Source organism: Austrofundulus limnaeus, unplaced genomic scaffold (assembly GCF_001266775.1).
Source record: "Austrofundulus limnaeus strain Quisiro unplaced genomic scaffold, Austrofundulus_limnaeus-1.0 Scaffold120, whole genome shotgun sequence".
Taxonomy (NCBI): domain Eukaryota; kingdom Metazoa; phylum Chordata; class Actinopteri; order Cyprinodontiformes; family Rivulidae; genus Austrofundulus; species Austrofundulus limnaeus.
In genome coordinates this window covers 897,786-916,205 of record NW_013952522.1, presented here as the reverse complement: position 1 = coordinate 916,205, position 18,420 = coordinate 897,786, and the positions used below count along the sequence as shown (strand labels likewise).

At 40.5% G+C, this 18,420-nt stretch overlaps 3 protein-coding genes and 1 long non-coding RNA gene across 5 annotated transcripts in view; 3 read left to right on the top strand and 1 right to left on the bottom strand.

The window, feature by feature from the left end:
- The window catches only part of nup85 (nucleoporin 85), a gene marked incomplete at its 5' end in the record, with an annotated part of 8,026 nt that extends 3,562 nt beyond the window's left edge, over nt 1–4,464 (top strand). Inside the window, 11 exon segments of the mRNA XM_014014921.1 lie at nt 634–756; nt 902–1,033; nt 1,123–1,226; nt 1,318–1,401; nt 1,485–1,550; nt 1,836–1,987; nt 2,124–2,241; nt 2,573–2,673; nt 3,208–3,359; nt 3,936–4,037; nt 4,249–4,464. Coding sequence (XP_013870375.1) covers nt 634–756; nt 902–1,033; nt 1,123–1,226; nt 1,318–1,401; nt 1,485–1,550; nt 1,836–1,987; nt 2,124–2,241; nt 2,573–2,673; nt 3,208–3,359; nt 3,936–4,037; nt 4,249–4,347 — 1,233 coding nt within the window. The 3' untranslated portion in view covers nt 4,348–4,464.
- Nucleotides 4,465–6,778: 2,314 nt separating this feature from the next.
- LOC106522068 (ADP-ribosylation factor-binding protein GGA3) lies at nt 6,779–16,402 on the bottom strand. The gene is made up of 17 exons (XM_014014920.1): nt 16,205–16,402; nt 13,429–13,513; nt 11,193–11,268; nt 11,031–11,129; nt 10,822–10,945; nt 10,635–10,738; nt 10,472–10,552; nt 10,250–10,387; nt 10,047–10,128; nt 9,601–9,723; nt 9,271–9,522; nt 8,066–8,154; nt 7,859–7,995; nt 7,476–7,765; nt 7,224–7,393; nt 7,039–7,149; nt 6,779–6,948 (listed from the first exon to the last, which is right to left on the bottom strand). Exons 1-17 carry the CDS (start codon nt 16,245–16,247, stop codon nt 6,838–6,840), a joined length of 2,115 nt encoding a protein of 704 aa, XP_013870374.1. The 5' UTR covers nt 16,248–16,402; the 3' UTR covers nt 6,779–6,837.
- LOC106522079 (uncharacterized) lies at nt 6,831–15,490 on the top strand. Of its 2 annotated transcripts, none has more exons than XR_001310743.1 (3): nt 6,831–6,919; nt 7,060–7,189; nt 13,788–15,490. It is a non-coding gene; the product is annotated as an uncharacterized LOC106522079 (long non-coding RNA). The 2 variants fall into 2 exon arrangements; XR_001310744.1 differs by having other exon boundaries at nt 6,848–6,919; nt 7,057–7,189.
- A 67-nt stretch (nt 16,403–16,469) lies between the features above and the next one.
- mrps7 (mitochondrial ribosomal protein S7) overlaps nt 16,470–18,420 on the top strand; it is a 5,194-nt gene continuing 3,243 nt past the window's right edge. Inside the window, exon 1 of the mRNA XM_014014925.1 lies at nt 16,470–16,554. Within this exon, the coding sequence (XP_013870379.1) occupies nt 16,511–16,554 (44 nt within the window). The 5' untranslated portion in view covers nt 16,470–16,510. The remainder of the gene's footprint in view (nt 16,555–18,420) is intronic.

Sequence of the window (18,420 nt, the reverse complement as noted above, 5' to 3'; positions counted from 1 at the left end):
CTCCTAAATCACTCGTACGCACAACTTAAGAACAAATCTGTGCGTACGAACGGTTTTTGCATGAGGCCCAATGATTTCCCAAACATGCATGAATGAGTCAAAGCAACACTCTGGGGATGTTGTTGATGAGGAAATGACATTAAAACAAGATATAAAGCTCAAAAAAGTTGATTTTGCATAATACCACCTCCCTTAACAGTCATTACTAAGAATTATTGTTTTTTTTTTAGTTTCATCACACATAATTACAGTTAAAGCTGAGGTTTCTCTCTCACATTTTCACAGTCTTTTGTCGTACTCGTCTTTCTCTGAAGATCACCGCATTATCTGCAAGATCAGAAATGTCWCACGGGTGTAAAGACGGGTGGATTAAATGTTTGTGGCTTGCTGTCAATAAAAACACWGATGCAGCACAACAGCTCTTTTGTGACATCAAAAGTGTGCACAGATTTATTTAAAAAATCCTTTTGAATGTGTTGTGTTTCAAACTCTCTACAAGACTAAATGTTTTATCTGACTTTCTCAGCTGTCTTTTCAGCAATGAAAGCAAAGATTTTAATTTCACAGTTTTGTACAAACAAACAGAATGCCAGTCAACCAACTCAGAAAAWCGTTTCTTTCTGACTTTTTCAGCCTGGTGGCACTCAGACGCTAACAGAGTTTGATGTGAAGTGGAGGAACTGGCACGAGGAGGTGGACCGCTGTCTGAAGGACAACTCGTTCGCAAGTAACCAACACCTGGAGCTCATCTGTAAGGTCAGTGATCTCGTGCCATTGTCAGGCCTTTCAGTTTTTCATTAGTAGATGTTGTGATGTGAGTCGCTCATCTTACGCTTTCAGGTTCCAGCTATGAATCTAACATTTAAAATCTTCCCTCCTCTGTTCGATCATTGAATCATAGATCCTTCTGGGTGATGAAGACACGTTACTGGAGCACAAGGAACTGCTCAGCACTTGGTATCACTTCCTCGTCACAAGACTCCTCTACTCTCACCCCACAGTGAAACCTACCGAGTTACATTTCTACGCACAGGTACAGCGCAGTCAGCCCTGCTCAGCATTAAAACTCACTGTGCTGGCGTTGTTCTTTTACTAAATCGTGTCTGTTTGCAAACACTGCAGTCATGCATGACCATGTTCCTGGACTCRAGTGTCCCTGAGCCTTTAGACAACATCCTCTTAGCTGCCTTTGAGTTTGACATTCATCAGGTCATCAAGGACGGCAGGTAACGTCATGGAATCCCTTCTGAAATAAACAAAGCACATTCATGTTGACACAGCTGCAGTTTGTGAAGCTGTTTTGTTGTGTCCCTTCAGCATTACTCTGAACAACTGGTGGTTTGTGGCTCATTTAACAGACCTGTTGGACCACTGCAAACTCCTCCAGTCTCATAATCTGCAGTAAGGCTGCCTTTTAGTTGTGTTTAAATGAAAGGTAACAAGGTTAAATATTTTAATAACCGGATATTTCTGTGTTTGTTCAGCTTTGGATCGAACTTGAGAGAGTTTCTGCTGTTGGAATATGCCGCTGGTCTCTTCACTCATCACAGGTACGCTTTTATTAACATTTATTGTGTTAATTAGACTTTATAATAATGCATTCCCACCAGTTTGATTAATATTCCAGTAGTTCTTTCACTGAGTGAGTCGGTGGCAGGTTGTTGCAGAAAGATATGAGTGGGATTCTAATAATTGGTTGCTACAGAACTCAGTTCCAGTCAGTAAGAAATTTAATTTACTTATTTATTTATTTTTTAAACTAAGGAAGTAGTAGCAAAAAGTCTGTTCATTATAATTGAGCAAATTCCTAACTTGGTGTTTTTGTGTGTTTTTAGTCTCTGGCAGTGTGCTGTGGATTACTTAGATCACTGCCCTGAGTTTGGCCGTGTTTATCTCGAGCTTCAGATCGAGCGTGTCCCTTTGGACACAGAACGCAAAGCGCTCAAAGTGCTCCGAATTTGCGAGAAGAGGCAAATGTCAGAGCAAGGTAGACAAAAATTACTCTTTTTTTTTCCCCTCCTTGTTTTTGTTTTCATTTTTAGCACACATATATAAAGGCACAAGGGTCAGATCTTTCCTGTACAGTTCAGTTTTAAAACTCTTGTYTGTTTGTTTTTTTCCAGTGAGGAGTATCTGTAAGATCATGGCCATGCGGGCTTTAAGGAACAACAGGCTGGGTTCTGCTCTCTCCTGGAGCATCAGAGCTAAAGATGCTGCCTTTGCTACCCTCATTTCAGAGAGGTTAGTTCCTGGAAAAAGGTGGACTTGATGTCCAAACAGTAAACTTTTCCAGAAACACATTTAAGTTATTATAAGTTCTTCACATTTTTCTTTATTATGGACACTTATGTTTCTGTTCTATCAAAAATAAAGTTGTTAGCATTAAGGGTAATAATAATAATAATAATTATTATTATTATTGTTACTGTTGTTATTTCATTTTTTTATACAACTGTGTAAAAGATTTCAAACAAACCTTTTGCTCTGTGACRCATGAATTTTCCTAATATTCTCCTTAGAGTTTACCCTTTTCTAAATAATTTTAGAGATAATCTTTTTGTTTCTGTGGTAGGTTCTTACAGGATTACTGCGCCAAAGGGGCCTTCTCTGATCTGGATCTGATCGACAACTTGGGTCCGGCGATGYTGCTCAGCGACCGGCTCACTTTCCTCGGTATGAAGAGGAAACTGCAGTATTAGTAACACAGGACTCCCTCTGTGTACCAAGTTCAAGCCAAACATGAAGTGACSGAACATTCAGTTAGCAGATGTTGTCCAAGTCAGCATCTCTGTTTTATTCAGCGGTCATGTGAGTCCCGGACAGAAACAGAGCTGYGTTGTGCTCAGTTGAACAGCATGTGATGAAGTTTACTGGAGGATAAACTATTTGAAAAGCATCTTTGGAAAATTACTGACTGCAGATTCAGTTTTTAGACCTCCAAATTTGAAACGAATAGTTCAAATCCTTAGTTTTTTATATACATACATAGCAGCAGCTAGTTAGCAGATGTGTTTTTTTTATTTGCAGCCTGAGACACTTCTTATTTGTTTCAAAAACAAATTGCATAAATTAGTTTTTCCTGAATTTTCCTAATGTTTTTGTGTGGAAAACTTTACTTTTTTTGTGATTGCGGACATGTTAACACACATATTACTTTGTGCTGTTTTTAACATTCAGAAAATGTTTTTTTTTTTTACAATGATTCAGGAAAGTACCGCGAGTTCCACAAGCTGTATGGAGAGAAACATTTCAGGGAGGCGGCGAAGCTGCTCCTCTCCCTCATGAYGGCGAAGATCGCTCCTCGAAGCTTCTGGATGACGCTGCTGACCGATGCTCTTCCCCTGCTGGAGCAGAAAGAGGTCAGCCAGCACATGACAAATTAAAGATGCGTGTACGACAAAATAACATTTAAATGTTAAGTTTATACAAAAGGCGGGAAAAGTTAGGATGTTTCCCGTTTCAAATCGTTTTAGTCCGAGTTGTTGTACTGTATGCACTTAATTTGATGCAACACGAATGGTGATTAAAATTTTTAAGGACTGGAAATGGATCTTTGACAAGTGTGCTAAATTAACTTAAAATTGTAAATAACTGTTATAGAAACGTTTTACATCTATAGATTTGATTTGTATGCACTTTTAAGGAAGGGGTCTTTAAATAAAAAAAGGTTTGTTTTACAGTCATGGTATTTATCTGATGGTAAATATTGAACTAATTTATATCAATAATTATGTGCTCGCTAAAGTGACAGTATTTTAGGGCARCTGTATTGCTACAGTGGACGACCTGATCAAATAAGTCAGATTTAGCCACAAGAGGGAAAACACATTCATTTTACTACTTTTTTTATTTTCATTTTGTTTGATCAGATCAGATTTATCATCATTAATKCTGCCCAAACAACAGTGGTCTGTACCTTTATTTCTTCTGTTCAGGTGATCTTCTCTGCAGACCAAACTTACGAGTTAATGTACTGTTTGGAGGAGCTCACCTCCTCACTGAACACTGCAGCTCCCCCCGCAGACAGATCCATGCAGGTAAACGTGTCCTCACGAGTCTGTCAGCTGCTCAGATGTGGTTGGATTTGTTCAATAAGTCAAACATGCTAAGCTGGTGGTCCTTGCTGAGAATCTGTCTTATTTTATAGTCTTTTTACTCAAAGTAACGTGTGGATGAAATGAAACGTCGGTGAATAACTGTCTGTAGCACCTACCATATGCTAAACTGTTTATTTACGTGTCTTTTCAGGAGGAAGACATCGAGGTGACCAAAGTGGAGCTGCTGAGACTCGCTCTGGCCAGAAATTTGGCTTCAGCTATYGTCAAAGAAGGAACAATAGAAACATGAAGGGAGGGTTGATATTTAAAAGAAAGCTGTTTTTCTTTTTGTTTTGTACTGTATATAAAACAAAGTCATCAAAGTGTACTTTTTGATAATAAAATACTTTGTGCTGTTCATTGAAATCACATTTGCAGGATTGTTTATTTTGGAAAGAAGAGTTACGTCACAAGAAACGTTAAAARATAAATTCTTTTTTTATGCAGCAAACAAACAGAACATCACATAATCACAGGGAAAAAAAACAAGTATTTTATTTTTATTACATAAAGTGCACTTTAGACACTTTTATATCCAAGAAATGACAGTGATGTAAACTTGATTTGAAACATTCAATTCCTTTTAGTTGTCTTTCAGAATAAAGTCATACTTTTGCCATAATTTTATCTTCACTTTCTCAAAATGTGAGATTCAAAATGTTCTTTTGGTGCAAGTCAAACTAATATTCATCATTGATTTAATTACAAAGCATTTCATACTATTCATGACAGAATTTGCTCAGGTTTATTCTGTTTGAGAGGACATTTATCTGTATAAGACAAAGTGCCAGGACAAAATGAAAGTTGGGRGCTTGTAGACTTCTGTAAATGTGAGTGGTGAGGGCATAAAAAAATTAACAGTCTTCAAAGTGCCGAAGATCCAACCAAACTGTCAACAAACCTGGAGGTGGCTGCTCATGATGCCCCCCCACCAATAATTTTTTAATCTCTTATGGTAAAATTCTGTAAACATAAAAACTCATCAACTGAGAAGATGTTGAAATATTAACGTAAGGCCATACAGAGTGAACAGATTATTGAAAACAGCAGCAGCACATCATCCCTCTGCTCCTTGCTTCAAAGTAAAACCTGTTCAGGTTCACATTTGGTTGAAGAATCCAGCACAGTGGTGATTTAATTACTTGAAGTGGGGTCCTGTGGAAAAGTTATCAACAGTTAATATCTTACCTGTTGTAGATAGCTCTTCGAACAACCTCAGTTTAAACAAAGTCTTAATTCTGATCAGATTGATGAGCTAACGGATAATCAATTGTTCATAACTTTTTTTTACAGAACCCCAGTTCAAAATATCCGTTATCACTGAAAGTAATAAACAACATTAATATGAAAGTACTCCAAGCAAACCCACTGCCAAAAAATGTCACGAAAAAGCTATTTGTCTCAACAAATTACTGCCATTTACATTATTAAAAAAATCAGATAAATACATTATTTTTTAACAATCATTAAACTTAAAGGGGATATATCATGCAAAATTCACTTTTTAGTTGTTAAATATATTTTGTTGTGTCCTTAGAGTCTGTAGGTCTTCCACAGATCATTCATCCAACTGCAGTTAGACTATAACACAAGTAATGAGTCACTTGGACACTTCACCTCCACTGTCATCACCTATGTGCACCTTCACAGTGTCTGTTGATGTATATGTGTGTGTATATATCCATTGCTAAACATTATATGTGTATAGTGTTTTTTTTTATCTTCCATTTACTTATCTTTTTTATTTTATCAAACCCTGTCCTGTATTGAGCTGCAGCAACGTGCACATTTCCCCACTGTGGGATCAATAAAGTTTTATCTTACATTAGGATTTCAGAAAAGTTGAATTTACTSTCTCCCAGTGCTGCCTAGATATCTTATATTCTATCTGGACAAGTCTTCCCTTGTTGACATCTTTTAATTTGGAAACAAAACATTTCTATGCCGCTATATAGTTGTAAACCACTCTATCAAACGAGAATGGACCAGTCGAGAAGCTGGAGGTGGGCGGGGTGTGAAGCACCTCGTTTGGATTTAAACAGACAGTCTCAGAAAAGGGGTGAAAGAGGGGCTTGTGGAGTTACAAAAAGGAATTCAGACKAAAGCACTGCAGTTCCATTTYATATAGACTCCAACTGAAGGATTTAAATAYGTAAAAGAAGAATTTAAAAGCATGATATGTCTCCTTTAAGACCGATCAGCTAACCTGCAGTGAGAAGTTATTTTTTTAATCTTTAACAACAGATCAGCTGAGCAGAGAGCCACAACAGCACAGTTTGAAAGTAAGACACTAGTCAGACAAAAATATCAAAAATCCCAGTGAATAAAACATTCAAAGCAGAGGTTCTTTCCAAAGCAACGTGGGATTGAGGTTTTCATTTTCACATCTCAGGATGTTTTTCAAGTATTTGTTCGTAGACTGCAAAAATGTTCAGAAAACATAAATAATCTGCTGGCTCCTAAATACCTTTCAAGTTAAATCCTCGGACCATGTTTGTTTCGCTACGGTGCAACATTTCAGTCCAGTGCTCGGATGTAATGCTTTGATTTTTGTTATACATTCAAAAATGTGTTTGATTCATTACTGGAAAAATCCTGTCAAACACAGTATTTACCTATATAAACAGGCACCAGGTCTAGATGGTTAACACAACGCAACAATCGATGGTGGTAAAGCTGTATTTCTCCTGTTTTTTTTTTCTGGGATCACRTCTAGAGTAAGAACCRTCCTTTTCTTTTTCTACAGATGACCCCACGTCTCCGGAAGGGGGAACTGGTCCACCTCCCCAGCCTCATCGCACAGACGGTCTCCCAGTGTGAAGGTCAACTTGTAGCGCAAACGCACCTTCTCCTGCGAGGGCAGATGAGCCTTTTTTAGGAAAAGCCTCACATTCTCTCTACTGGCGTTAACATGTATGTTTTGCTGTGTTGCTGTTCTTACCTTCGCTGGATTGGCCAGCAGCAGGATTTGAGTAATCGATGCTGGAGGTAGCAGGGGGTTAAACGGTGCCATCTCTGTTCCTGATGGAGGCAGCAGCTTTACCTTCATTGACTAGTGGAAGAGACGAGGACAGGTCAAYGCTGGAGATGAGGTATTTATTTATTTATTCGTCTGAAAGTGTTTACCTTGGGCACAGCAGCGTGCAGTACCACACTGTGAACAGGTAGGGGCGCTGTATTGATCGTGGTCACCACCATGACTAACACGTCGGGCCTCATGGGAGGACAGTCAGACGCAAAGTTAACCAGAACACGAACGCCATCYTTATCATAGGCTGTCACAGGCAAGATTTTACCTGTGGACAAACAGAACATCAAATCAGTGAWGAAAACACTTGAAACWGATTCATTCCATCTCCGTCTCCTGGATGTGCTCACTGGGTTTGATCGCCTCCAGAGTGACGTGAACGTTGCTGAGGGAGGCGTCTGTGCCTCTGGATGGGCTGCCGTGGAAATGTAGTGGACCAGGGGACAGAGAGTGGAACAGTGGGCTCCCCGGCGCCATGGCCAGGCTTTYTGCCTTGGAATGAGACAGAGCAGGRGAGCCGGGCGTTGAGTGGCAGAGGACGGCTGAAGAGGGAGCACCCTGGCTGGGTATGAGGGGAGGTGAAGGTGCTGCTTGTGCCCCAAATCTGCTTCCCGTGGYGCCTGGTGGTCTGGGCTGCGATCTGAAAGTCACATCGAACAGAAACCCCATGGTCRTCATGTAAACAAATCAAATTATTTCTATCAAAATCTGTGAAACGATGGAGTCTCCGCACTTCTTGAGATCTGAAAAGCAGRTCATTGCCAGATCCTGGAGCCTCTGCAAACTGTGTGCGGCAGCTGCTTCAGGTGGGGCCACTGCTACACTCGAACAGGCCACACCCCCAAAKGTATCCACACCTGACGCTGGAGCCTACAGAGATCAGACTATTTACTACCCTGTTTACACGCTCTCAAAAACTAGTTAGTTACAATTAATATACCTGCAAAGAAGTCCACGACCTGGAGAGTTCTTCCAACATGGGTTTTGTTTGTTTGCTACTTTCTACGGAGGTAGAGTTGTCATTCAGACCTGGTGGAAAAAACAAAAAACGAATGTKAAACATCCTAAAAACAGAAATGTGATGCGACAGCAGGGCTGGCTTGTGGCATWGGCAATATAGGCAAATGCTAAGGGCGCTGTCCATCTAGGAGGCGCTGCAAATTGGGGACAAAATACATATTTTATAACTTTTTATCAGAATATAACTGATTTAGTTTATAGAATAGTCACTGGTTACTCAAGTTTATGAAGCTAACTTGTCCTGTGGGTTTCTCTGCTGCCTTGTTGCTACATGAGGTGTTATGTGGGGCAGAGGATGTTTTGTGATGAAATTATCATATGATGCCGTCAAGACTAACTACCGGTGCTCAGTGTGTAGAAAACAAGACAAGGATAAAGAAAGTTTCAGGTATTATCTGAGACAAAGTTCAAGTTAAAGTTTGGTTTTCAGAGTTCTGCCTTCATTAAATACTGATTTTTTTTTTGTTGTAGTAGTCCCAAATGTCTGGAAAATGCATAGCTTTGAGTAGATATTTTACAAAACCTTCATGGGGAGTATAACCCTGAACACCCCTAGAACTGCTTCAGTCCACAGCTGCTTGTTAACATAAACAGGTGTTCCTCTGCTGTCAGCAGATGTTGGCAGATATGAGGTAGACTTCTAGACATGGAAAACCTGATTTCTAAAGATAAAAAAATAAAAATAAAATAATAATAATAATATAAAAGACAAAACTATTTAATTTGAATGTTTGTARATAGCAGTAAGATTTATAAAATTACACAAGGGGTGCTACCTGAAATCTTGCCTATGGGCCGGCCCTGTGTGACAGTATAATGGGCAGGAGGATTTAATATTTGAAGAAAGGTTTAGAGGATTCAAACCTAAAGCTACCACTRAACATTTGAAAGGATGCATTTGCTTCCTCATTGAAAAGATGCTCATACCATAAAGCTCTGACCTGTGATGGGAGGGGGAGGTCCTTATTTTACCTCTGCAACATGTGCAGGAAGCAGTTGCCAAGCAACCAGCTGTTGTTATAGTGAAACATTTTGGTTTTTTCAGTGCCCCGAAAGAGACGGTGACTCATTTGAACAAATAAGTCYATTCCTTCAACCTCACAAGCTAAAATGATAATACTTTACTTAGAGACAGCAGCTCATCATCGAGTAATGAGGGAGGGGGGGAGGAAGAGTCCAGGGAGGGGTGAYATGTTCTTCTACGCCTTCTAAGATGGCTGCCCGGGAGGATACCGGGAGGAGGTGGCAGGACAGGGATAGGGGGCGTCACGTCACTGGTGAAAAAAGGTGGAGAAGACTGACGGGGAGGGGGCACCGGCTCGAGAGGGGCGGGGTCATCGAGGCCGCTGATGTCGAYCAGGGTATCAGTGGTCACTGCTAAACGGCAGATGAAAGGGTGAAATTCAGCACGAGTTGATTGCAATTAAAGGATTAATAAAACATTAAATCCCTCACCACTCTCACTCTGAACACCTGTAGATTGATCCTCAGAGCTGCTGTCGACCTGCTCCTCCCCAACAAGCTTCTTATAAGAGTTAATGACTCTGGAGAGCTCATCAGTTGCCTGCAGGATGTCACCTGACGGGTCAAACGAGGGGTTATTCACACGAACATCAGAAAACAAAGGAAAGCTTCTTCAAATGGAAATAACAGCCCTTAAATCAGCRTTTCTCAATTATTTTCTCTCCCCCTAGGGAACCTAAATTCTTTCAGTTATGATCATTGTAGTGTTTGCTGAGGCTAAGTGAGCTTTGGCAGCCATCTTGACTCTTGTCGTCTTTAATCAGTCGTTGAAGAACATCAAATGGCTACTTTATGAGAGTTTCAATTAAATATGTTGAGTAGTTCATGCGATTTTTCGCTAACAGACACAGATATTTGGAAAAAATAATCCAGAAAACCTAATGAGGCGTCATCGTCCTCTGTCTCAGAGGCTATCTTGAAGGCAGCAATCCTCAGTTTATCACAGCGCTCAAAAAGCTCCTGAGAGGAAAAACAAAAGAGGTGATTTACTGTAAAAACTGTGATAAACCCATACTCAAAAAAAAAACAACAACACATAAATAAGATTCTAATATCCTCACGGCTTATTAAAGATACAGACCTTAATAATCTCTTTATCTGAGTCACTGGATGTGTCCTTATCGTAATGGGACAACATCTCAGCCAGCAGCTTCACGTTGTTGTTCACCTCCTCCAAAGTCTGCGCTCGTTTTGTGACTTTTTCCGTGCGGGCCTCATCCTGACCACAACGAAACAGAAAACATCGCTCACGTCAGAAAACCCAGCAGCTCGAGCAAGCGCCTACAAAACCAACGTCCCGCACCTCTTTCACCATGCTCTTGATCAGTCTGTTGGCTTCCCGAAGATCCTCTGGGTTTTTACTGCGAAGAAGCTCAGCAAGCAGCTGAAGACATTAGGTTAAATGTTAGTCCAGATCATTTAAACAAAAAAAGAGGGAATTATTACATTTTCCTCCAGCGCCCCACCTTGTTCATGTCTTTGTTGTCAAACACTGGGTGATTCGAGTGAGTTGGAGATGAAAGAATCAGAGTCCTGTCCACTGTGAGCACCATGTCAGGCGTCACGAGGCCTGACGAAGAGAGGGAAGTCTGATTCAACTTCTAAGGAAAATTGTGTTACATTAACATGTTTATAATACCAGTTATTTGATACCTATGCTCTTCAAAGCCTTGAAGGTCTTAATAAATTCCTTTTCATTGGGAAAAGCAGCCGTCCAGCTACACACCAGCTCTACAATCCTTTTCTTCACATTTGGAGGTGTTCTGTCGCCCAGATACTACAATTTAAAGATATAAGATGAAAGATAAGCAGTCAGTCCAGTTTCCTTTTTAAATTCCTAAAGTCTCACAAAGACAGCTCACCTCTGTCCAAACGATACGAAACAGGTTAGTTAAAAAATGATTTCTTGTGATTTCCTTTTGAAACCGTCTCCCACAGTTCTTCATGCATGCCTCCAACACCTGGACACAAGATATTCATGTGAACAATATGTATATAAAACTTGTTCACAACATGTTTCTTACCGTCAGAGCTTGAAGCGCCTCCCACTCCTGTGAACAGGCGATTTTAGTCAAAAGGAGACGTTTCGCTTTCTCAGGACTGCAAGAAGAAAGTTCCGTTTACAAATCAGAAATTAGTTAGGTTTTTTTTAATGCTTTCCATCAGACATACCCTTCCCAACCCGCACGGTGTTGCAAGAGGAAGTCTGGAGTGGCAGAGAAGCATGTTAGACTGGTACAGGACATGTATGTGGACAGCAGGACAATGGTGAGACGCGCTGTAGGAGTGACAGATGGGTGGAGATGGGACTGAATCAATGATCGGCTCTGAGTCCCTTCTTGTTTGCGCTGGGGAYGGWCAGACTAACAGATGAGGTCAGGCAGGAGTCCCTCTGGAAATACAGTATGATGCTTGTAGATGACACTGTGATCTGTGATGAGAACAAGGAACAGGTGGAGAAGTTGGAGAGGTGGAGAAGAGCACTCGAAAGAAGGTCAGCCAAAGCAGTACATGAGAGGGAGGTAGGTGGAACAGTGAGGCTACGGGGAGCAGAGGTCACAAAGACGCAGAGGTCACAAAGAAGCAGAGGTCACAAAGAAGCAGAGGTCACAAAGAAGCAGGACTTTAAAGTACTTTAGGTTGACTGTCCAAGATAACAGAGAGTGTGGTAAAGGGAGAAGAGAGTCCAGGCAGGACGGAGTGGATGGAGAGATTTGTGACAAAAGGGTGGCAACAAAGGTCAAAGCAAAGGTTTATAAGAGAGTAGCAGTGTAAGAAAATATCGAYACACTGATAAATTGTGATAAAGCCTGGCCCTTGCCTTCCTAYGCAGTTCYRCTCARTTCTAGTTTCCCTTCACTGCTCCGTCTGGGATTTTTCCCATTAACAAGGATTTCACTGGCAGATTTTTAGCCGAACCAATCAGAGAACAGAACGTCAATTTTCTGCGCAGTGTCTGCTTGYAGTTTATTTTACCTGGGCCAATCAGCAAACAGAAGGCGGAGTTTTGAACGACATCGATTTTCTGCGCAGTGTCTGCTAGTTAGTTAGCGATGGCAGTGGAGGAAGTGAATGAAGCCAGTCYGTGTTGATAAGGCTTCCAAATTAAATTAAATTTGTCTGACAAAGCAGCAGCTCTCATTTACAGTCGTCTCGTTCAGCTCGGTACTTTTCTCCTCTCAGTAGGGTTGTTTACATCACACACGATTTCCGGTTAGCTTCTTAGCTTAGCCTTATTCACAGCGACATAAACACACACACTTCAGCAAAGGCCACACCTCCAACAAGAATCACTTCTCTATGGCCGTTAGTCCAGACCCTCGTATGAAGCAATGTGAAGGACAAGGGTCTGGTTTTTACCAGGCTAATTGTGATACTGATAATGTATCAATTCTCAAAAGAACTGTATCAATGTTTAATTAAGGTGCTATATATATTAGCTTGAGCGCTAACTTAAAAGCCAACAGGCTAAGCTGAGGTTCTCCTTCCWTGAAGCAGCTCTGTTGTCCTCCATCCATATTTTCAGTTACAGGCTGAGTCATTTCTACCTTCTCCTCTCAGTCAACGCTCTCTGGTTTCATTTAAAGTGACTGATCGTCAGATATTCTGCAGCCTTGCACCCAAAAATTTAAACTGAGTTTTTAAAAATCTGACTCTTTTGGAGAAACAATGGCAACATATTGCCTTGCTTACAGTATCATAATATATTGTGAGCCCTGTGTCTTGATATGCATCATATCACCAAATTCTTGCCAATTAAACAGCCCTATAAGAGAGCTGTGAGACCAGCTATGTCATATTGTTTGAAGACAGTGTTCACTGACAAAAAGACAGGAGACAGAACCGGAAGTGGCAGAGCTGAAGATATTGAGGTTCATCTTGGGAGTGATAATAAAACAAGGTTAGGAATGAGATCATCAGAGGTACAGCACAGGTTGAAGCACTGGGAGATAAAGTTAGAGAGGACAGACTGACGTGGTTTGGACATGTCCAGAGGAGGGACAGTGGGTATATTGGTTTGGWYRTSTCCAGAGGAGGGASAGTGGGTRTATTGGTTTGGACATGTCCAGAGGAGGGACAGTGGGTATATTGGTAGAAGGATGTTAGAGATGCAGCTGCCAGGAAAAAAGACAATATATGTGAATGCAGTTAGAGAGGACATGGAGGTAGTTGGAGTGAGGACAGAGTGAGATGGAGGAGGATGACTCGCTGTGGAGACTCCTGAAGATGGAACACCCAAAAGATGAAGACGAAACATACCCTTCCAGTTCCTTGTTGACTCGATCACAGAAGCCAATTATGTACTCCCAGTCCTCCTCTCTGTTTGTTCGATGGGTGGCTTTTTCTGTCAATAAAATGCATTTTCATTAATTGTAAGTGTTTGAACTCATCAAATCACGTCATTTATAAGGTTGTAAATGACCAGCTTCATCATAATACCATATTATATTGATTTGTTTGAATGAAGATACAATGTTTCTTGATTTCACAAAGCCTGTTATGATACGATTTAGACTCAATTCAGTTCACAAGGCTGTGATTTGTATGATGCAATATATGCCAATCTACAGTAGCACAATGGGCATATGATGACTCTTTTTGTCTTGATACATCTGCAGCTGTCTCCAGGGTGAAGCTGAACGCATTCAACAAAGCTAAGATCCTGTGAGGAGGTGAAGTGAAGGATCTTCCTTTCACCAACAAGAAACAAACAGGAATAAACACCAGCCCATTTCTCCTCATCACTGAGCTTTCCTCCTCCCTGACTCATGGCCAGACACTCCTCACTCCAGGTGACACACTCTGGGCAGCAGGGTGGGTGACCAAAAAACCCAGGATCCTGACTTCACACTCCAACTAGAGCGGCTGGATGAAGAGTATCCATGCATATGATGCAAAGCAGATCACACAGACTGACTTCCTCACAGTCATTGAAGGTGACTCTAATGACCTTAACACCATCTCTACCACTCTCAAAGTGTGCAGACTCTGCTGACAGAGTCACAATGGTGACCTTTGAACTTCAGATTTGGGTGAAGACCGTGGACATCCTAAAGCAGGCAAGTCTACCGGTCATTGCAAGGTTGGTGAATTTCACTGCTTGAACCAATGGGTAACATCATGCAGGATTCTGGACTACTAGAGGTGTTTTCATTGATTTATTCTGGAAGTACGACAGGTAATCTGTGCTCCCTTCCTCATCAATGCAGCCATCTATCAGCACATCACGAAACTGTCATTGCAGTCATYGAGGAGGAACGTGGTGACATAAGGACCACCTTCATGGAGAAGTTGGCTGATGGGAGCTATGCACACATAGTATTTGCAGTATTTGAGYAGACATTTGAAGAAATCTTCAAACAACTCACAAAAGACGGAAGAACACCTGCACTCTGAGTACAGTACCAACACATGGTAGAGGTGATCAAGGTCTTTATCAGAACCAAGCAAGTTGCAGACCACAATGGGCATCTCTCGTGCATTATTAACAAGATGCTTGACATCTTTGCTGCTGAAGGYCATCATCAATACACCAAGGGTGCATGGCTGTACTTTCAACTCATCAAGGATGTCAAAACTTTACCTACTTACAAAGACACATTAGAAAACATTTCACTGCCCACAGAAAGGCACTGACAGGTACTCCTCCCCTGAGTGGTCTGGCACTTGGTGTAACATCTGCATTGAGCAGACATCAATGAAGGCAGCGAGGTCAGACGGTGGACTGAGCAGAGAAAGATTGAGAAACTGTTTCTGGCTAGAAGTGCTGGGTGCTCACCCTCAGTCACCTCTCTGACATCAACCAGTGGATGAAGACATCAGGAAACATGTTCCACTACAGAGGGTTAGGGTTAGACACAGACGAAGYGAAAAGCAGAGGCATTTGAACCTGCCCTACAGAACATGCCATTCAACAATGGCTAAGACAATGAGATGTGCATGTCTTTCTTTACAGGATTCACAAGCACAGTAGATGACTTGGTCAATGCTGAGAGAGCAGCTGAAGTAGGGACAGAGATGCAGACAAAGCCGCATGGGGAGTGGTGGTGCAGAGGTTAGAGAAGGTGACCCTGTGATTGGAAGACCATTCGTTCAACTCCCCGGACTGACCAGCCCCACTTTGGGCCCTTGAATGAGAAATAATTCAGAATTATAGATGTATGTGTGAAACGAAGAGAAATGATCATTTAATAATAATAAAAAAATAATAACTAAACTGTAAGCTAGTGATTCTGATTGTATTTAGACCAGCAGCGAAGACTTTGCTGGCCCTGACAGCCCACCACTGATATGTGAAATAAAAGCTATTTTGAATGTAAAAGTGACAGTGGAGTGTTTTTGGTGACATAAAAATACTAACAATCAACTCAGAATCATGAAAAAAAATCCTGATTGGACCCCTTATAAATTACACAATGCTCATTTATTGGTACTCTAACTTGAGCAGGTTTTTTCAGTGTTTCTCTCTGGAGTTGAATTTCAACGTTTTAATGGAACACACCTTTACAAATATTTTAGTGAAGAAACTGGTAACAATTTAATGAATTGTTTTATGAATATGAAATATGAAATAGCCTAGTATTTTGTATCTATATCTTTTGTTACAAAATGATATATTTTGTCCTGAAAAGTGGATTTAAATCAAAAGATGTATTGGATTAAAATCACTATGCTTGAGTACAATATTTAATTTCAACTGAGTATATATCATTATTATTCTGCTCAATAACTGAAGGCGCCTTTTATTATTATTATTATTATTATTATTATTATTATTATTATTATTATTATTATTATTATTTTATTTTTTACATTATTTCCACAGCCCACCCTGCCCCTTGCAAGCCGCAGTGAACCTCTGGACAGAGCCACTCAGACCCCCTCTCCCCCCATCCAGCCTCCTTCTGGTGCGCAGCCCCAGTCCCTAAACAGCAGGAAAGCGACTGTCGGCTGCTCTGCAATGCTCTCCCGTTCACTCTGACAGAGCATTCTATTATGCATGTCATTTATTCATGAAATAGTATAAATTACTCACCGAGCCATGCCTCCAGCGAGTCTTTGTCGTCGTGGTACGCCATGGCACTGAAAAACCATTACGGCGGTCTATGGTAAAAACATTGTATGATGTCATCGGCGTGTGTGCACACAAATAAAGTATTTATATTCACATAAAACACATTATATGTCCTACTTAAAACACATTCAAATATTTCAACTGGATATTAACAGGACTTCGCCAAACGAGTGGGCGGATTCTTAAAACAAGATATTTTATTTACTTGTTTATCGGGCATATTCAGGACGTACTAAACTGGGGTCCTAAGACGCTCACATTTCCAAGATGGCTGCTTCCATCGCTGGATTACTAAAACCTTGGACACCGAGGTAATTCTAACCTTTTATACATATTAGTAGTTGATAATTGCCTGTATATGTTATTAGCATATGTTATTTGCTCTCTTTTTTTTTACTGCTTTGTGTTTCTAAAACAAATTAACCCGCGTGGGTGTACAAATAAAATCTGGCGGATGCTGGTCTTTCAAGGAGAGGAGTCAGTTTCGTCAGCCTACATGTGTGGGTTATAAATTGAAAATTTCCTTTTCAAGAAAAAGCTCTGTGACCATGTCACAGATCTTTTTTTATTTTAAAGTATTTATTCATTTCCTTTAAAAAACACTACATACAACAAAACAATACAAATAAAATAAAATGAAAGGCAGCAGAAGAAAAAGATCTTGATATCTGCTCCTAATTACAAAAAAATATTAATTTCAAACAATAAACCAAATAATAAAACAAAAAATTGAACTCCTCAAGCAGTGACTCATACAAATACAAATTAAACAATTTCATATTTCTTTGACAATTTTGTTTTGATGATATTTATTTAAAGGAATTGATCCAATGCTTTTATAATCATTTTCCAGATCTTTTACAGCAGCCAGTTCACTTTGTTATACCAGGACAGCTGAAAAGACCTGTTATTTCCCCAATGTGGGATCAATAAAAATGTTTTTTTTATCTTACGTTTCCCCACCTTTTGCACCAAACTAATCTGAGGAGTTGATTGGCCCTGCTGTTTAACTCTAAGTTTTTCTTTGTAAACAAAACTGTATCAAATGGCTTCTCCAAAATTCGGTCCACAATATTCAAACTCTCTGCCATTATGTGCAGCTTGCTACCTAGCTAACTCGCTAGCTGGGACTGGTGCGAGGCTAGAGTGAAGTGTGTCCACCTTTGAGTGCTTTGTGATGGCGGAGGGGCTCAGCCGCACCCGCTGGACAGAAACTATGATAGACGTCAGAAAAGAGTGATAGAGGTCTGTCTCCAAACACAAGAAGATACAATAAAACCCACCAGAAATAAAAACTTGATTTGTTACTAGTCATTTTTAACAGAAAATGCCGCTAAGACGATTAGGAAAGTCTCCGGTTCAGCTCAGAACAGAAACAAAACTAAAAACTGCTCCCACTGAATGTTTACACCAAAACATCTCTGATTCACTCATTTCGCTGTCAATCAAAAAGGGATTCAGGCTCAGACAGATCATCCATTCATGCAGAATCTGGGCGTCCGAACCCGCCCACTGCTCCATAGACCCCCAGAGACACTGAGCGTCCGGGGGCGGGACAAAGTCCAACATTTATCCAATGACTCGTCTCGTTTCGCTGCATTTTTTTTCTTCATTATTGAAGTCTTTAGACACTCAGCGTCCGACTGTTTAAAGCACGGTGAAGCTGCGGGAATGAGGGAGAGGAAAGCTACGTCGTTACCAATGATAAGAAGCTAATTCTGAACAAAAGTTGAGCGCGTTGTAGCACATATTTAGTCAATGACATGTACACACAACAGTGTGCATTTAATCACTTATTTTTTTACATTTTAGGGGAAGCTGAGCTTCCCTTGCAGTCTTAGAGCAATCGCCTCTGAATAAAACTAGCTAGCTAGTTACAGTTACAGCTGATATGCAGTCGCATCCCTCCGATTAAAATATTCTCAAAAAGTCCAGGTACATTTTTTTTGTGTCACTTCAGTAGAAAACGAAACCAAATGTTAATTTATTTAGTTTATTTATTTCTTCATCATCAGTGACTTTTTTAAGTGAAGAGAAAATAGAGACAGAGAGAAAAACAGAGAGAGAAGTAATTAGAAAGATAGAAAGATTGAAATAGCGATTAGAAGTATATTAAATATACACCAACAAAACACTGGACCACTGTCCGCTCACCTGAAAAACAAATGGATAAATAC